Genomic DNA, 21,752 nt, shown 5'->3' on the forward strand with positions numbered 1-21,752 from the left:
GTTTTCGACGCTATAACTCATGAACGGCTTAAAAGAAACGACAATGTTAGCGCGTGAAATGGGCTTTCCAAAAAGCTATAGCATGACCCGATGCGACGAATAAAACTAGAACTACGCGCTTTCAGCGCCAACTAGCGAAAATACCGCAAGACTTTTTCTACAACCCAATATTATTAGAAAAATATTTTCTGTCGTTCGTAATCAAGTTCAACACCGTTTTATACCCACCTTAGTTGCATGGTTTTATTCCATTTTTTGTTCGAAATCAAAACGACCAGTTGTCAAAATTAATTTTTCTTTCAAATATATATTTTATTAAATTGTTCATTTGCCAATAACAAAAGCTATTTTGATATACTTTTTTATTACAATTATACGCTTAAGTAATTTTTACAATTTTTCTCACACTGATAATCAAATAATTACAATTATATATTATTTTTGTTTCTTCATAATTTACATACATAAGAATATCTACAGTTGTAAGCTGTTTACTGGGTTTCACTTGCACAAAACACTGAAGCACAAACGATCAGCTCAAGTGCATACACAAAACACACATTCTACATACTAATACTACTACATAGCATAGTTTGTTGTATCTACTATGTACAAATCAACAAAACAAAAATATGCAAAAACTTTATTTAAAAATTAAATAAAACAATTTAAAATTAAATTTAATTAAATATATATATATATATATGTATATCTTAAGCAAAAAAAATTGTCACTAAAGAACTAAAATAGTATTTATAATTGATCGATCATAAAATGAATGAGGGAATTGAAGAGTTCGAAATGCTTAAAATGCACTAACAGCAAACCAAATAAATTACAATTACACATAATCAAATAAGTTGATAGAAAAGGTTGCAAAGATTGTTATTGTTATTGTTACTGTTGTTGTTCTTTACTTTTGTATTTAAAAGTTAAAACTTGCTACTTTCGACTATTGCCCTTGCGCATATGCTTCAGTGCATTCAATACAACACCAACAAATGCCACTGCGCCGGCGAGAGTTTATGGTCATATAACAAGCACAAATTTAAATTTTTTCTAATTATAAAAATTTTAATATTTTACTAATTATAAAAATTTAAACTTTTTCAAATTATTCTTTATTTTGCATAAAATTTTAGATTTTTTCTTCAAAGCATGATTTTAGTCTTTTAGCACTTTAAATGCTTTTTTTCGAAATTTCTTAAAATCAACTTTTGCATGCATCCAACCATAACTCTTAACGGTGCAGTTTTTATTACATATTTTTTTTTTTTAATTTGCTTACAAAATTGTTTGTTGAATATTTTTACACATTTATTTTATTTTTATACTTTTTAGTAAATTTTTTTGTTGTTAATTTTTGCTTGTGTTGTAATTTTGCTTGTTTTTGTAGTTCTATGAATTGTTGAAATGTGCGTAAATTAAAATAATTAATTTAATTTGTTTAAAAATTTTGTAATCATTTTCAACTCACATTAAAAATACAAATTCGATGTACATTCAATTAAAATAATTAGTTTTTATATTATGTAATGTGTGTTATGTTTTTTGGTAATTTTATATATATTTATTTTTTTATAAAGAGGAAAAATAATACTCCTATACACACACTACAACATTGCTAAATTGAGATCATTCCAAAGTTTTTTGTTTTTGTTTTTCTTTTTTTTGTTTTGTGTGAATGTTTTGGTTAATAACACAGGCCAACAAATTGAACGATTGACATGATGATATGGGGGAGAAGTGAAAACTTAATTTTCATCAAATAAAATAAAATAAAACAAAAAAGGTTAAATTGCACTGGCCAGCCACTCTACACACAATTTCGCTGCTTCATATACATATGTATGTAAGTATGCATATATTTTTTAAACTTAACACGCCAAGCCACTTTGACTTTTTTTGGCAGCAACGAGAGTAGATCTTTCATACAAAAAAATATAATTAAAAAAATAATAAAAAATTATAGAATTTTTCTTTTAATTATTTAAATTATTTCAATTTTTGAATTATTTTAAAATATTTGAAGTAAATCAAAAAAATTTAAAAATAAACTTTAATAAAAAAAAACCAAACTGAAATAATTTTTAAATTTTTTTAATTTTTTAAATTATTTCAAAATTACTTTTTTTTTGATTCTTAAATAATTTAAAACATTAAAAAAATTTCAAAAATATTTTTTTGTTTTTTTTTATAATTTTTTTTTTAGGTTTGATAAATTTAAAAAAAAAATGTTAAATAATTTAAAATATTAAAAAAAAATTAAAAATATGCTTTAATAAAAAAAAAAACGATTAAAAAAAATTTAAAAAATTAATAATTAAAAACTTAATAATAATTAATATTTAAAAAAATAATTATAAAAATAATAATTAAATTAAAAAAATCACTCATAATGAATTTCACTAATTTGGCAATTGACGTCAGAAGCTGCACGCAGCTCACAACAATGTCTCCGCCTGGTGTGTAATTATCATTTTGTGTTTTGATTTTTGTTTAAATTTTCACAGTAGTCAAATCAATGTGCTCTCCCCGTCAGCTGCAGCAGCAAACGCTTAGTACATAACCCGCATTATCACATCCATCAAAAACTTTATTTATCAGCATCTAAGGCGGTGGTATGGCTTTTCGCTTCGGCATCCCATCTAAAAAAGAGAGAAAGAAAGAGAGAGAAAACGATCAGTGCATATGCATTTAGCAGAGAAATTAAAAATTAGTACATTTATGATTGCTGTTGATTAGTTGATTATTCATCAATGCTGCTTATGTTTGCATTGTATTGCAGCTTTGCGCTGCCAACTTCTTCGGCAAAGCGCCGCGATCGGCAAATGGCAAATGGCGAATGACCTTCAGAATGGTAAGTCCATTCACACGCATCCGAATGTAAGCGCTTATCAATTTGTCTCAAGCAGTAAACGCGCACAGCACAAATAACGTTCGTATGATCGCTTGATATACAACAACAATTACAAACATGTCACATTACCTGTGACGCAGAAATGGCAATAAAATGCATATCATTGTGCCAGCTGCTGATAATCACGGACTCCAGTGAAATCGAAATGCATATAATGCCAACATGTAATCAACACACACACACAAACACGCATGCTCCTATGCACATACACACACGCAAATGTTGATGTTTGCAATAAGCTAATAGAAAGAGTGCAATTATCGATCGCTCGATGAAGCCAAGTAGATTGCATTTCGTGGAAGCGCACCAACTGCTACTCTAATCTGGCGCAGAATTGATAATAAATGCTTGGTAGCAAATACTCATAAATACATACAGATGTGATTACCAATAGACAAAATTTATATGTCTTCGGGAATTGGAATTTGTACAACAAAAAACTTAATTTTTAATTTTTTAAATTATATAGAAATACAAGTAAAAAAATTCAATTAAAAATATTAAGTAATCATTTAAATAATTAATTAATTTTTTAAATAAAAAAAATATATATAAAAAAATTTCACATTAAAAAGAACTTTAATAAAAAAATGTTACAAAAAAAAATAAAAAAAAAATATTCAAAAAATTAAAAGAAAAAATAAAAAATAATAATATTTATATGCTTACAGAGTATATTTTATCCACCGAATAACGAAAAATTCACATTAAAAATTTTCAACCAAAAATCGCCATTAAAAAGAAACAGTAATTACCATTAGTCATACTTTCGATTGTAACAAAACAAAAACTTTGTATAAAAATCTATTAAGCTGTTTAGAACAAATTGCGAATCAATTATAAATTAAGTGCTGACGGGCATCAGCAGGTTTATTAGGCACATAAATATAATTTTTCCGGTCAAACATTTTTTATTAGATTACAATAATTTTAGATTACGCTTAAATTTACCACAACGAAGCAAATTTTTTTACTTTCACACTTTCAAGTGCAAATCTGCTGCGGCACTTGGAAATATAAAAACCAAAATATAACCTGCAACTAATTTTCACTCGCCTTAGATTTTTTCGTAACTGCTGCACACTTTTCATTTTAATTAAGCATGGCTTTTACACCAGCTGGAATACTTTCGAAACTGCACATTTGCTACACAAACTAATTGCTATCATACAACACATTCCAATATATATGAAATGTTACGAAAAAATATAAAAAAAAAAAATTAAAATAAACGAAAAAAATAAAATTAAAAAAAGTAAACAAACAGCTCTCAACTAACTAATAACCAGACAAATAACCGAAAAGTCGCGCATTGCAAGTTTTCACCAATATTTCGACCCAAACAAAACAGACAAAATATTTGAAAACAGCCAATCAGCGAGCGAGCGAGCTCATAACTGGGACACACTTAAAAGGCTAAGCACTGCACACTTAGCCAGCGAAGGCAAACTGCCACTCAGGCAATCAGTCAAACCGCAAAACAAGCGACTAAGTGATTAGTGGCAAAGTCAAAGAGACAGTACGACGCTTGGCCATAAACTCAAGCACACATACACGCACATACATAAATATGCACAAATGTACATATATACAATGCATTGTAGTTTCGGCCAAGGCATGCTGCCGAACGTGTTGGCATGAAGGTAAATAAACCAGGTTTGGTCGTCGCCACAACGTCAGAAACGCGTTATATCAAACACGAAAGGCATACGTTTCGAAAACAAAAACCAAACAGACAAAAGACGCTAAGCCGTTGATGGCAACGCTGAAGCCAATACAATACTATACACAACTATTTTTGCTGTTTTTTTCCTTATTTACAGTTATAAGTTATAAACAAAGCTGAAGTTAAAACAACAAAATGGCGGGCCAAACAATAACAACCGCTTTAAGCTGCACACAACAGCATCAAAACAAACACACGACAAAAAATGGTGGATTAAAGTCAACATAATAAACGCGTCGCGACTCAACGCATTGGCACTGCCGTTGAGCTGCTTTCTTTCGCCGCTTTCTTTCTATAAAAATTTGTAATCTCTACACAAATGCAAACTTATGTACAAACAAAGAAAACTATGAGCCATCACATTATCAGCATACCAGCGAGTCATGGTTGACACCGTCGTAATCGTCAATATTGTGGTCACTCGTGAGACATTGGCGCTCGACGACCACACGCTTTTACGTTTTATAAATATTTACGAAAGTTGCACAGCAAATGGGGTAAAATGAATTGACATACAAAAAAAGCAAGAAATTTAGAAACCAAAATCAAAACAAACCACAAAAAATCATAATAATAATAACAGTGAAATGCTCAACTTGTAGGTTAAGTATGCGCTGCTATCGCTACTGTCGTACTCGTATCGCGGCAGTTGGCGTCTTGTTTGTGCACATGAGGAACCACAATTTATATAAATACATACATATGTATTTATGCATATGTACATATATACTTATATTTATCGATTGAACGTGTGTAATAAAGGAAAAGGCGTACGCACTTGAAAATGGGTTTCGCGTTTGCCTCCAAGGTAAAAGCGTCCGGTCCGCGGGCGCTTAATCTGCTGATCGAGAACAAAAAATGGCTGCAATAGCAATGTCAAGTGAGAAGTTTGTTTATTCCTTGTTGTTGTGTTTGGCATTTTGTTCCTTTTATTCATTTTTTTGCTTTCTAATCATAACCCCAAACCAGTACGCACATATGTGTATGGAACAAACCGGAAATGGCACAAGAGATGTAATATCCCTGGTGTCAAGCTATTAGCAGTGCGCCAAGCCTACTAACGATTAGATGTACATATATGTATATGAACACCTGAAACGAATTTGCATTGCACACACAATCCGATATCCCGTAATGCCGCCCTGTAGGAAAAAAATAATAAGTTGGAGAAATGATATAGTGTTTTTATGGAGCCCTAGGAAATTAGGATGGAGCCATGTGTAGAAGTTCACGCAAGTGAGTAAGATTCACTGAGCACCATTTACTTGGGAGTGGCCGGAAACGATTCTTTTACATATGGCTCAAGCAGCTCACGACTTCCTGCCTTAGACCAAGTATACTCTGGGTAGCTAAAGTGAGAAGGCAAAATATACATCCCTGCTCAATGTTGTGCACTGGTTTAAGACCCGCCACGTAAAAACAAGTCCAATGAAAAGAAAAAAACGGCCTTCTCTGTTTTAAGCTCGGTTATAACCGCGTAAGCGGAATAACGTGGAAACGTTAACAAAAATCTCTGTTTGCAAAGTTGTGGAAAATTTCTTTCCATTGAAAACCGACCAAATTGGTTGTGGAAATGTTAAGCTAATGGAGTTAAATGCTTTAATACAAGAACTTGGAACTTGATATTCAGAGATTGTGACGTTGTCTATGATAATAATTTGTATATGCCAAATTTCGGAAAGGTAATTTCTTAAATAAAAAAAAGTTTTCATTAAAAGTGCTTGATTTTTGATATTTTGTATGCCGGCTATATGTTACAGTGGTCCGATCTGAACCATTTATCTGAGATTGCACAATTAGCCATGCCAAAATTCGTGAACATATCTCGCCAAAAACAAAAATGTGTGACAAATTTCAGATCGAGATTTCATAACATCTACATACACCTCATTTGGCTCATTAGGTGAACGCAGGTGAATATATCAAAAGAAACTAACAATTACAATTTTAAAGACTTTCACAACAATAAGCGCATATCAAGAGCACGAACTCACCTATTTCATTTTTTCTTGATAATGACAATGTTTTAAGCATGACAATAATGAATATATTTACATAATAGTAAATACATTTTACTGCATAGAACCAAAGTTATAACCTATAAACCAAAATGTCACTGAATTATGTTCTTTTATTATTATAGTTAATCTAATCATTTAAGCTTGTTTCTCTTTCACTTTTGAAAAGAAAGAGATCAACAATTTCAAAGAAAATTAAAACCATTTTCAAAAGTCAACGATTTCCTACTGGGTCAAGCGAGCTCCAATGGCAAGTCGTACACCCACAGACTCGCGTCAACAGCAGACCACAAAGTCTACGCGCATAAAAGCAAATTCTGCGTAACGCTTTGACTGCATTCGCATACGAAAAAAAATCGTAAATATCAAGCTACAGAAATGGACCGAAGGCCGTTCAAATTGGAGAAACAGTAAGTGGAGAGAATTATAAAGTAAACAAGATACAAATACAAAACAACAACATACATATGTAAATATGTATGTAGATGAGCGATACAAGTGCCAGTTGTGAAAAAAACAAAAACACAACAACAATAACAAATATGGGGGAGGAGAGCATGCGAGAGTGAAAATGTGTGTTGTCGAAAGGGTGAGCGATGCGTACGAGATGCGTAGCGGGCCAACGAACATGTATGAAGCAACTCGTAAATTTTGTGTGCGTAAAAATAAATATGTGTGTGCGTGTGTGTGTTTTATCTACAATATAGTGCGTATTGTCGGCTGCAGATATTTCCCGCCAAAAAATCACGTTTTCGTGCAACAACAATACGCACTTGCTCTAGTAGCTAGGAGCTAGAGACAAATAAATAGATGCGTAGCAGGTGTAAGCGAAAGCGGCATACTTATATGTATGTATTATAAATAGGTTTATATGTATGTATACAAATATATATATGTATTTATAAATACATGTATGTGTTTGTTACAGTTATTTTTAGCAGCATGTATTTTTGTTTAGTTACAGCAGATTTGGCATTTCATTTCATTTTCAAAGACACAAAAACACTGTATTTTCGCACTTATTACGCAAACCATTAAATGCTGCCTTTACAAAACCGCATCATATGGCAGCACTGTAAACGCAAGCAAAGTGGGGAGTTGTTATATTTTTCAATTTCCGTGCGCACTTCGCTTTTCGCTTTTCTGCTCGCTTTGTTTTGTTGGTCGAAGACTTCAAGCGAACGCAAAACCCGAAGTGCTCACAGATACACACACACACACTTATACGCAACTAGCAGATATGTAGATGTGTGTATGTATGGAAGTTAAGTTGTTGCGCAGTATGTGCTGGGCGACAGACGTGGTGGAGTCTGATGATACCTACACCGCTCACAGTACGACTGGCGGCTATATGTAGTATTGTGGGTGCGGCTACTTCTGCCGCCGTCGCCGTCACCGTCACCAGAGATATAGGCGCTGTGCCATACCTCACTATTGTCTAATAAATGCATGCAACTGCAGAACGATGACGAAAAGTGTACAAAAGCCGAACAAATAACACGATTTAAATCTAATTTGTATATGTATGTATCTTTGTATGTGAATATATGCATAATAACAAAATTGTAGAAATAACAGCAAGAACGAATGAATACACATGAAAAAATCGAGTAAAATATACGCGCATGAACCCATTGCACCGTTTGAATATTTTATGAACGCTCTCCATGCTTATGTTTGCGCTCTCTCGATCGTCGCTCTGCGCTCTGTGTGCGCATCAAAACCGAAATGTTACCTTTATGGCAGCTTGTAGCTTTCTTATTATAAAATCACTTACAGCACAAAGGTGGAAATGTAAAATAAAAGCACAGAAAAATACTTATTATTAAATTTTCGCCGACTAAAAATCACCACAAATTAAATGTCAGCATTGCCATTTTATAAAATATAAAAATAAAAAACCTTTAATTGTAAAAAAATTGTGGCGATCATTCGATTTTTGTTTTGGATATTTTCTCTTTACGAAATTTGTTTGCTTGATGGACTGACGTAGCAAAGTATCTCCCCTATACACACACACGCACGTACATACAATATATACATATGTACATTTATTTGTATAACTTTAGACACATATACACAGACGCCATTACATATATACATATAAGCATACATATGTACACACGCATGCAGCGCAGCGCAGCAAGAGATAAACAAGCTGGCTCAATAACTCGCTGACTGACTCTGGCGACGATAGCGGTAGTACAGTTTGACTGTTCGCAGTCGTATCAAAAACAGTGACGAGATTTGCCCCATCGCATGTAAAGGCCGCTGATCGAATATTAATCTACAAATACATACATATGTATGTACATATGTATGTAAGTAAAAAGGTATTCAAGCAGATTTGGGTAATTCTATGCAAACTTACATTAAATACTACCACAATTAATATCAATATGCATACATACACATATGTACATATATTTATGCACATATAGTAAATATTATTATATATTAGAAAAATTTAACCTCCTTACAGCACATTTGGTATAAATCGAAAATTTATTAAGTTTTATCTTTACTATGCTACCTAGGTCCTATGCAAAATTGCTCGCAGAGTGTCAAAAAATTATTTTTTTGTCATCAATTTTTTTTTTTTTTATTTTGGGGTTAAAAATTAAATTTTTACTACAGAATTGAAAAAAATGTATGTTTCTCTTTTTAATCCAAAACTTTTGAAATCAAAAAATTTTCAACCTTGTTCGACATATCAGACCCTTAATATTAAATTTATTTGACTGTTTATTTCACTATAATTTAATATTATTGGTCTAATGTGAAGCAATATCATGTTGTCCGAATGGACGAAAATACTCCAGCTCTGAAAGTATTCGACGCTGTACCCGCCGGGGGAAGCAGAGGAAGAGGAAGACCTCCACTCCGTTGGAAGGACCAAGTGGAGAAGGACCTGGCTTCGCTTGGAATATCCAATTGGCGCCACGTAGCGAAGAGAAGAAACGACTGGCGCGCTGTTGTTGACTCGGCTATAATCGCGTAAGCGGTGTCTACGCCAGTAAAGAAGAAGAGAATGTGAAGCAAGGTTGCGAATTATTTTGTATTCAAAATAGAAACATTTTTTTATTGTTATAATTATATATTTAATTCCAAGCAAATTTTAACCAAAAAATCAGTAATAAAATTTGATAAAATATGTTATTTTCCGACTAGTGTATGAGCTTTAGCTCAAAATGGTAGAACAAAATTCTAAATATCTAAAATATTTTTTTTTTCATACTGAATCTTGCGATCAACAGTTTTTTAAACCGATTTTTGGCATAGATTTCTTTATTTTAGTCCCATATTTGGAATTATTACAACTTTTTTCAATTTGGCATGCTAAAAAAATTAAAAAATTATTTTTGAAATTAAATAAATTAAATTTAAAAATTATTTTTTTATAAAGATTTATAAATAGATAATTTTTTAATGCATTATTTTTTTTTGTTATTTCTTACATAATACCCTTTGCATTCAATATTGAAAAAGTTCAAACATTTTCAAAGATTTCATTTCAGCAGTGTTATTTCGATAAATGATTGCAAAAAATATCTTGTTTTTGTATTTTTGAAAATGTTTGAAACTTTCGATTTTGAATATAAATTTTATTATTTGAATATGTATAAGGAAATAATTTTCAAAAACCTTTTCCTGCCTTTCCTCAAGCATAAATCTACATACTTACATACAAACAATAAATATCAACAAAGGGGATTTTTGTGAAAAAACGGTAATTTTATAACTTGCCGACGGTAGTTGAAGTACTCGTAAAGTATGATTGTCCAGCAACACAAATGTCTCAAATAAATTGAGGAATAAATATTCACGAGAACTCCTGCATACAATATAGGACTCCTGATAAAAATAAGTGCTATTTTTCTTAAAAAAAAAGTTCATAGAAATTTTTGAAAATTCAATTTGTTTAACTTGGTTGATTCTTACGTTAATGGCGTTTTTAATAATCCAAAACTCGTTTTGCTTTATATTTCAAATGACTACAAGGTTAGAAATCTTGACAAGAAGGTAGGGTTTGGTTTTTCCGTCTCTACCTCAAAAGCTCATAACTTTATGTAGTTTTTTTAAATGGATATTAAAAATATGTACATACATATATGTATACATATTTGCCAAAGAACGTTCAAAATATGGCGTTCGAGACCGGTTAACCACATTAACCTTCAAATAACAATCATCGTGTTTTGCCCAGGGTTAAGAGGACCACGACTGGTGTAAAATTAAAAAACAAAATAAATTTTTTTAATATTTCTATAGGTTATAACTTAAGAATTAACATATTTAAATTATTTATTTGACAAATGATGCTATCCGATCACTATCAAATTTTGTCTGCAAGTTCTATATGACCCACTAGTTTTTCCGGCTGGTCAAAAATCGAATCAAACAAACAAAATTTTTGATATAATTCAATTTTTTTAAAGCAACCATTTTGTAAAATTTTAATTTTCTAGGGGATTTTTTATTTATTTTTTTTAGTACGGAACCGAAGAAGATCGCGGGTAACCCGAAAAATATTTAATTTTTTTCTGCAAAAATTTTACTATATAAAAGTATAAATATACCCACACAATTTTTAAAACGATAGTTTAGTTATTAATATCCAAAAATCGCATGAAATCTTAACCGTCGGTATCATATGTATGTATGTATATCGAAGTACGCATTAACCAAACCTCAATGAGTATCGATACTTTCGTTTTAATTGAGAGCGAGTTTAAATGATAAGCATACATACTTACATGCACACATACATATGTTGTTTACGATTTTACATACAAATATACATACTTACATGTATTTATTTAAACTATACTGATAAATTCCGCGTTAATGAAAATATGAAAAAGCAATAACAATATACAATCCGCTTAAAGCCAAAAAGAGACGGAGTGGCGCGAAGGCACTGATAAACACGCCATTGAAAGTCTACCAAACAGAAACTGATAAGACCGATTTAAACGAAGAACTAACAACTACACCAAACAACATAGACAAGCGATGAGGGAGATATAGTAAAGCCAAAAAGCGCCAAAATAATGCTGAAAATCTTATAAGAAATTGTCAGTTGTTTACGCCAAATGTGAAATTTACGTTTCATGTGCGCGACCAGCGACTAGATTGCAAACAAATACTTTTTGGCGCTCATTTGACAATTTGCGTTTTGTGTTTGCTACGACTTTGCTGCGTGTTATTTCATGTATTTTTGGAAGCATTCCGAAGATCGAGCGCGCCGAACGAAAGTTATGTTGCTGCTTGCTTGCTCTTCTTCGTGTTGTTGTTTTTGCAGTCATCGAACAGGTAGTAACTTTATTTTTGTATTTTTACACTTTTTTGTATTTTTTGCAGTTTCTGTTTTGTTTTCGACGTTAATTCGTTACGAGTTTTTATTGCTTTTTATTATTTTTATTTTTATATACAAATATTTCGGTTGCTCTTATTTTACTTTTTCTTTTTTTGAAAGATTGCCAAAAAGTTGGGCGCGTTGATTGGTGACACTAAATATATTTGTATATTTACATGTGAATGTGTGTGTGTATGTGTGCGTATTTAAAAACATAGAGAGAGCGGTGACATGGCGGGTCGCAGTGACAGTCTCAGTGGAGCAGAGCAGATCGGGCAATAATTTTCAGATTTCCAAAACAGTAGCATCTTTGTGACAAACAACGGGCATACAAGTGATGTCGCGTTCGTAATAAAACAAATGTGTATGTATGTATGTGTGTGTGCTTTTTGCGTGTTTATTAATGAATTATTTGGCGCGTCAACTGTACGCGGCCGGCTGCTGAGCTGAGTGCATTCAAATCGAATGAACTTTATATTTTTTATATTGAATGTGGCGTCGAATGCAAATTAAATTCTGCAAAAAATCATAATTTATATTCTGCCATTGACTTTGGCTGCAGAAAGCCAGTAGATATTCATTTTTTTTGTATGAAGTCTTGGTACTTTTGCTGGCAATTTTTGAGAGTTGGAAAAGTGAGATTTAATTTTATTATACATACTATGTTTGTATGTATAACTATGCTGAAGATTTAAATTGATTAGATGCAATTCATTCGCCTATACGCCGCAAAATCTGCCGCTACTAATCCTTTAAATACGAGCGCCTACCCATTTGAAAAACTATTTCGCGCCAAAATTCGAAAATTTTATTGATAGTTTCAACAGCGACAGCTATAAATTTAAAAAAATATTGTGCAATAATACTGTTTCTATTTCAGCTACTATAACAACAAAATGTATGAATATACTTATGTACATACATATGTATGTATGTATTTGTTATATAATACAAAATTAGATAAAAAATCGTGATTTTTAGCAAAAACCACTACAAATTAATTTTATAAAAAAAATTAAAAATAGAATTTATTAAAATAACAATATTTTTAACATTTATTAAGAAACTGTAAATGCAAAGAGAATCATTATTATATATGTAGCTCTTATTGAAAAGGAGAAGCGAGAAGGAGAAGCGTATGTGTAAAAAAATTAAACTTTATATAATCAACTTCCAAAACTTTAAACCCGATTTTTTCGAAACATTATTTTCTGGGTAGATAAGGACAATTTTTTCGAAACAGCTGCACCGATAAAGGGTAAAAATTTTTAAACGAAGACATACTTATGTATGTATGTACATACATATGTAAATATCTGTAACGTAATGATCGAAGGAATAAGATTTTCGATAAAAGTTTCGATTTTTTAAACGGAAATGTAATTTTTGTCACAAAAAAATATGTAATTTTATTTATTATGAATCTAAATTTTGACCAGAGTCCTTAAATTATAACATATAACCATATATTGTAACAAGAAATTTTTGGTTTTGAATTTTTGGATAATTTTAAACAGAAAATCTTACCCTTTTTTCGAAAGTCCCTCAAGAGATCGACTATGATAGTGAGATAATCCCAACTTTTACCAAATTAATCACAGATTATTAAATCTGTAAGAGCATTTTATTTTTATTTACTTATTAAATAAAATGGCTCTTCAAAAAATTTACAAAAAGTCTGTTTTATTAGGATGGTCCAGACAGAATCAATTATACCATATATAATATCTAATTAATTTTTTTTTTTCAGACAACAGTTAGTTATAAGAAGCCGCTTTATTACGTTAGGTTAGGTTGGACCAACTCAGAAAAAACTATTGATCGCAATTGGAGAGATATTTGTACTTTTTGATATCCACTAACTCAAGTGGATCATTAGATCATTTCTATCAGTTATTGTAAGCTATTAACCCTGGACATGATTTGTTAATCTTTTCGACTAATAATCATCATGCTGTGCCAACAGCAGCAAAATAACGATGCCCGGGTCAATTCTAAGTTGGCAAAATGTTATGATGAAAATTGTTATAGAAAAATGTATCAAATGCTGAAAAGAAGAAAAACTATTTTTTCATAAACCTTTTTTTAAGAATTTATTTTTTAGCTTTTACAAAATATTTCAAATTTTTGAAAAATCAAAATTTTTTACTTTTTTTTCAAATAATTTTTAGTTTTTGCTGTTTCAAAATTTTAAGATTTTTTTTTTTTATTTTTGAAAAACCAAAATTTATTTGAAAATAGTTATTTTAGTTTTAGCGTTTTCAATAAATCCAAAAATTATTTAAAAAAGTAAAATTATTTTCTAACTTAAGCCACTTTTATGGTTCTTCTTAAACAAATCAATAGTGTAATCAGTCGATAATACGAAGTAATACTTATTTTTATACCGCTAATCGGTACATTTACGTATGTACATACATTAATTGATTCATACGCACATTACACACTATACATACATACATACACATACAACCGGAAAAAAGCGGCATGACCACTCAACACGCTCTATAAAATTGGCAACAGCGACGAGCAAAACAAAACTAAAGAAATTAATAATAAACGTAAAGGAAATATGCATAGCATAGCGAATACTCTGACAAGTAGAATGTGACAAAATCATTTGCCATTCTGTCGCTATATACAAAACATATATATGTACATACACAAAACATAGTACACTTGTATGTTTGTATGGTGTGTAAGATTCTTGCACTTCTCTCGATAGTTTGTTTGCGCTATAAAGGCCCGCCAAAAATTTCTTATTGACAAAATCTTCGGATAAGTGCGTACGCGCGCCAAGTGTTGTGGCGGCGTTTTAAAGAACTACACACACATGCATGTGGTTGTAGAAAGGCTGAGCGATGTCCGGCAAGATTTTAAGGCGGGAAAAAATTCGGGCGCGAAAACCAAACATCGACAGAGACATGTGCCTTTGCATTCGGACACAAAAGTATTTCACAACCTTACTCCAATCGCCAAGTGTCATGAAAGGAGCGGCAAATACAAAAATACATATGCTACTTATGTTGTATATGGGTACACAAACAAAATATTTACGTTTGTGTGTTTGCGTGTGCGCGTTTTGTATTTGAAAATGAAAGGAGGACACCTGAACGCAAGAAGGTAGCACAACTTGTCTCGTACAAATGTGATTTTTGGCGCCCAAAAAGAAAATGCAAGGGACCTACAAACATACATACATACATATGTAGACAGCTATGTGAGGATCCTAGTACACTGTATACGTGCCTATAAATGCAATCTCAGTGAGTGCACCTTGCGGCAAATGAAATTATAACGAGTGCAGTGCAAGTAAGCTGCCAAAAAGATTGATGCATCACCAAGTACATCTGTAGATATATACGAATAGAAATGTATACATGTGTATATGTATGTATGTATGTACGTACTTATGTAGCATGAAATTTGGCGCTAAAAGTGAAATAATATTTCGACTACCAGAATTTGTTGGTTTCTATACATTATGTATGTATGTATTTTTAGTAGCCCTAACATAACAAATTAATTTCAAAATCAATTTTAGTATATTAAAACTATTTTAAATAATGAATTTGAATTACTAAATTGATTTCAAAAGCGATTTTAGTTTAATTAAAATTATTTGTAATTATGAATTTGTTTTCTTTTTTTAATGTTTTTGCTGTATACGTATTAAAAAATTTAATTTTTTTTATTTTCAGCTTCAAATTAAATATTTTCTTCAGAACCCAAAAATTATTTGGTTTGAAAATGCATAAAATCCAAAAAACGCATTACATAACTATTTCTTCCTATATTTATCATACATTTAAATTTAAACCAGAAATAAATATTTAATTAAAAAAAATCAAAAAATAATCTTCTGGCAGACATTTTTGAAGAAATTTAGTATAAAAAAAATAAAAATCTGCTCCTACTAAAATGCTGTCGTGGCAACACTACATTTTTTGTTGCGTAACAAGGGTTGAAATGGGAATATTTGCGCTAAACATACATACAAACATACATATTTACTTAACAAGCAGCCATCGTTCTTAAGTCTAATCGGAAATTACACGAGCTAACTACTGTGCACTTCGCGCGTCCTTGCAAGGAAGTCGCTGCGCACAAGTAAAAGGAAATGGCAATAAATCAGGTGTTTGCAGAGTTGCCATACAATCAAATGCAATTTAATAAAATTTTGGTAAATATGAAACAAGTTAAATATGAAATATTTTTTTTTTAATTTTATTTTTAATTAAAATACAACTTACCAGTTATTAGCGTTTGCGTAGTGTAGGGTTTGTAACGTGCCGCTTCGTTGGCCGTTTTGGTGTTGGCACGTACGGTGTGGAGCGTTGGTGTTTTCTCAATCTGCCTCTGTCGCATGGTCAACGCATCATCATCGTCATCGTTACTACTCTTTTTTTGTTCAGGCTTATCATTTTCATTTTCAATTTCCTTTTTATTTTCTTTTTTACACGCCTCCTCCACTTCCTTGGCAATAAGTTCAGGTAGCGGTCGTTCATTACTACTTGGCTCAATTGTTTCAATGATTTTATAATTATTCAAACGTTTTAGTTGACGGGCTTTTTCAATGTCAAAATTACGCGCCATTTCATTTTGATCGGGTGAACCGAAGAGGTTTCTACGCACACCGCCAGTCGGACGCTCTGGACGTGTCCTAGAGCTTTTATTACTGTAACACAGTATTGGAGGAACTTGGCGGGGTGCCATTTCGTTTATTGCTTTACACACGATTTTCTCACTTTCCGTATAATAACGTTGATAAAACATGCACAAAAATCGTTTTAAAATCTAATTATTTATATTTTTTCTTTTTCTTTTCTTTGCTCGTACTCTGGCAATAGTTAAATTTTTCACACTTTCCACTTGCTGCGAAAAAATCTCACAATAAAATTGGAAATTTCACTGCATTTAATTGCGTTTTTATGTCGTTGTTGTTGCTGTGCCTACAATGTTTGCCGCTATTACTAGTTATAATCGCTACTAAACACTTGGTGGTTCTAACTGTTACTGTAGTTATACTAATTTTACCACAATTGCTATAATTGGAGATTTGTAAAATAGTATATGAAAGACACACGCACTCACAGATATGTTATACACACTTATACATATGTATATATATGCGTTTAAAGTTGCGAGAGTAAATTTTAGCAACACACTTCACCCGAATACGGTTCAACAACGAATGAAAATTATATTCCTATTGGCAGAACAATGGCGACCACTCAAACCATATCAAGGCGAATTCATGCTAAGAAACCATTTCAACATGTTGTACTCCGAGCTACAAGCAGCCATCTCGTTCACACTGCTATTGCGATTCAGCGCACTTGCAGGGTTGTATGGAAACGCGAACTGTAAGTAAGTTAAGTAAAATTCACCTTTTGAAAGTGGTGAATTTAGAGATTTTTTTAGATGACGAAATTAGAATCTTTTATTTTTAATCTTTTCGTGCTGTGTGGGAATGTGCATAGATGAGAATGTGCTTCATATGAAAAAATATGGCTATTGTACTTCAAAACCAGTTGTCTTAAGCATTTGAAATTAAATCAATATCTCAACAAAAACGCTCAAATACATTTAAAGTCAAGTGTCACCGATGTATATTTATAAATGTGATGAGCAACTGAAGTTATCGTATTTTAAAATGCTTTGTTTTATATTTTTATAAAGAAAAATATAGTTTTTGGTTACTGAATATCTTGCAATAATACTGACATTATACTAGATAGAAAGAATGGAGCCCTGACAACGTATCTAAGCTTTTAGGCGGCTCATTCAGAGAATCTATAACAATTAATGAATTACCTGGTTGAAGTTTTTCAGCTCTATTAGCCGTCCAATCGAGTATCATACAAAATTCGATTGGCGCCTTCCCATTGATCTTTGTCTGGCCCATTGTGAAACCAATGGGCGACACTATACTATGGAAATAGTATGAAGTAAACTATTCCTCTTTTCTTTTTTTCTTTCATAGAGCTTTAATTTACGCTCTTTCGCAGTGAATACTCTTATAAGAAAGTTGGAGTAATAATTGTAAACAAAATACAAAGTACTTAGCGTAGTACACTCTTCTTCTTACTCTTTTCTCTCAGATCGCTTTTATATACTATTTTTGATGCAAATTCTCTTAAAAGTTTCAACGTAACTAACTATGCTAGTGCTTAGTAGCGATCGTAGCAGAAGTTGTCTCTTCACAAGCTCTGCCGCAGCGAAAAAAATACGATATGCCGATTTTCGTTTTCTACGTGCTCTGTATACACACCACATCCGACATTTACGCTCTTAGCAAAGTAACTAACTGCGCTGAAATGCAACCCTTCTGTGCGCTGAGGAAAGTTGTGTGTGTAAGCGAGACAAGACCAGCGACTCTATCCGTACATGTTGTATGCGACATGTTCATGCAACTTGTTGTAGCAACAATTTTTGCGGCGTGCGATGTTTCGCATGCAACTTCAACGTTAGGGTAAACTTTGTAAACAACAATGCCGCCTTTGTTTTGATCGCGCATTTCGCATTTTTTGCACGAGTACAAGCACGATATACGCTTTTTTGTTGCCTTATAAAAATTTGCAAACTCATAAAAAATGTTTTTTGTTTTCCTCTGTTCTTTCGCCAATTACCCGGTAGCGACGCTTTATTTACATACTTCATATACTCGTATGTTTATAAGTTTGTATATATGTAAGTGAGTAATTTAGCACATATGGCATGGCAGCGCTTTCTTTCTTGTGCCGTTTTCGTTTTGTCGGCTTTTTTGGTAAGCGTTTTTTGCGCTTACGCGGTTTGTTGTGGCCACTCACTCACGTGATTTCGCATGCTTTCTGAATATGCGGTGCGCTTGATAGCATTTTGTTTATTTATAAATGCTCATAATTTGCATGGGAGAAGACGTAATCCCTGCCGGAACTAAGTGGAAATTAGCTGGTGCAGGTGAGCGTGTGAATAAACGGTTGCTTTTTTTAACAGTTAGAGGTGTGAATTATGACGAAATTTGTATACAAAAATCAATAGAATATCATTGGGTTGAAAAGCGACTCAAGGTCAAGCGTTCAAAAAAGTATGACACACCGTCCATGGGTTCAATAAATAGTACATAAGGAATATATTGCTATATACATACATATATTTATAAATCTATAAATAACATATGTACATATATCTTTAAATTCACAATCGTCTACTTGCTGCTTAGTTAATGCCTAGCCACCCTGCATGCACCCTTAATGTACGCCAGGTAGATAGTGCGCGCATTCCAATCAGCGTCGTCATTGCACCAGCACCGCGCAGTTAGCACTCTTCCCCGTTGTGCTTAACCCTCGCGCCAAAATGTAGCGTCCTGCCGCAAAATCCAACAAAGCAAGGAAGCAAAGGCAAATTGGCAGACAAATAAATTGGCTGCTGACACACGCACTGCGCAATTGTTGCCGATCCAATATATTAGTGTTGTTGCAATTTAGCAGGATATTGCCTTTATTCTCTGCACTTCTTTCACTTTGGCCTTTGTTCATTCACTTTGCATGAACAATGAAATTTCAGCTTTCGTTCGTTTGCAGTGAATGAGCAAAAAAATTGAAATGTTTCTATTGAGGTGAGGATTTGAATTCGTATAAAAATATGTAAAAACATACATATGTACATGCAAACCGATTTACCATATGGTTGTAGATACATCGTTATTTGATGATAGCTAGAAATATTTTTTTGACTCTTTTATTTGTTATTCGTGATTAGTACTTTCAAAACTATAAAATTATGATTTTTTTTGTTGAAATTGCTGCTATTTTTTATCATACTCAGTTTATCTTTTACTTATCCATTATTTTATCCACCATAACATCTCAGGCAAGTGCTCACTAACTGCTCTTTATGTAAAATGTCTATCGAGCGAATATTTTTTCACTTGGCTCTCTGAAAAATATGCACCTCAAAACAAGCCTCTCCAAGTATGAGCACTTAATTGTAACGTAAAGATACTCCGCCTTACAGTTTTCTATCATTTTCTTATTATCAGTTATAAAAATTCGTATCTCGCTTCATACTACTTGAAAAAATATCCAGTTTCGAGGTTTTTGTTGAGAATTGAATGCTTTCTAAAAAAATGCCGTACGATATCGTAAATCGCCTATACCTCTGAAGCACAGCATTTTTATGACATGAGCGTTGGGGCCTTAATTGTCAGAAATTTAATTTCCTACAACCTTTCAAAGCCAAAACTAAGCGCGCAAAATTTCTGGGATTTTTTTTCCAACATAAAAAATATAGCAACTTCAAATTTAATGGAGAATGTTTATTATTTATTTTTTAATTTTTTAGTGTGTTACTTCTAAAGGTAAATTAGTCAATTGATTGGATATCAATTATAATTTTTTTTTTAATTTTTTTTATTCCATAAATATTATCATAGTTTACCTACATTCATGACCAGCGCTGTGCGAAAGTTTCTCTTAAGCGCAGTTCAAATAAAATAGATCACAACTTTTGCAGATTGCTAAACAAATAATGACCGTATAAATAGATTCAGTGCATTCTAATAGATGCATATGTATGTTAGTGTATGTGTGTGTGTGCCTGCACTGCATAGTACGTGCCGCTGGCGCACAGTTGGGGCTTTCAGCGCCTTCCGGTTACGCTGTCTTCATTACGATTGTATACATTTGTATGCGTGTGTATGTGAAAATGTATAAGTGCACTAGTGTAAATCGATGACAAAAAAGATCATTCATGGTTTTACGCCACATCCGAGGGCAGTGAGTAAGCTGCGAATACATTTGGCTGACGCCCGACTGTGCCATTGAAATGGAGTGCTGGCAGTGCAACAACAAAAACAACCGCATAGTGATAAATGTAGAGATAGTTCAATACAATGTGTATTCTATACCTTCTGACCGCCTCCCTGGTGTGTGTGCGTGTGTTTGTCCCAGTAACAGCAGGAAGAATGCGCTTGCCAAGTCAAAGAATACGCTTTCTATGAAGCCAGAAAGTGCAAAATCCGCAAAAACGCAAAATCACGCGTTGCAATAAATGTGCAACTGCATTGTGGCACTTGAATTTGCCTCCGCACACACACACACACCCATAAATGAATGAATGACTGAAGTCGAGTAGGTGCACATGCGCACGGCTATCAGTTGCAAATTGCGGCAACAGCAGTGAAAACAGCTGTTGAAATGGAAATGCAAGCAATGCTGGCGACTGTTTCTTGTTTTTTTGCTTGGCGATTTATTTAATTTATTTTTTGTTTGAAATCTGCTCACACTGCAAGCGAGCGAAGGGGGATTTGTGTGCCGCCTGTTAGGGATTTTAATTTGTTTCTATGCACGTATGGCTAATTAATACACGCACCACCACCACCACCAGCACCAACATCACCATCACCAGCACCACCACCACCATCATCATCGTCATCCTCACAACCAAGCCCGACACTGACATTACCCAGCAGCACTCAGCAGCACCAGGCCGTCGTGTAGGGGTCGCCCAACGCGTGCTTCCGTCGCGTCGCGTCTGTTTTCTGCTCATTTGCACCCATTCGCCACTCTAAACTCACATAAACGGCAATTTATGTGAAAAGAAGAAATGACATTTTGTTGCAGCAGCAGTAGCGCTCTGGTGCAACCATCGCTCGACTCGTCGTCGGGAAATCGTCCATGTTGGCAGTGACAATGAATGCGACAAAAATGTCAGACGCCAAGGAAAATGACAGCGCGCGACAACGCA

The 21,752-nt window shown here is 32.9% G+C and overlaps 1 protein-coding gene across 1 annotated transcript; it reads right to left on the reverse strand.

Moving 5' to 3' along the window:
• Positions 1-287: 287 nt before the first annotated feature.
• LOC105225733 (uncharacterized) lies at positions 288-17,234 on the reverse strand. Its single transcript, XM_011204332.4, has 2 exons — positions 16,277-17,234; positions 288-2,648 (listed from the first exon to the last, which is right to left on the reverse strand). Exons 1-2 carry the CDS (start codon positions 16,797-16,799, stop codon positions 2,611-2,613), a joined length of 561 nt encoding a protein of 186 aa, XP_011202634.2. The 5' UTR covers positions 16,800-17,234; the 3' UTR covers positions 288-2,610.
• Between the last annotated feature and the right edge of the window lie 4,518 nt (positions 17,235-21,752).

Source organism: Bactrocera dorsalis, chromosome 2 (assembly GCF_023373825.1).
Source record: "Bactrocera dorsalis isolate Fly_Bdor chromosome 2, ASM2337382v1, whole genome shotgun sequence".
Lineage (NCBI taxonomy): Eukaryota > Metazoa > Arthropoda > Insecta > Diptera > Tephritidae > Bactrocera > Bactrocera dorsalis.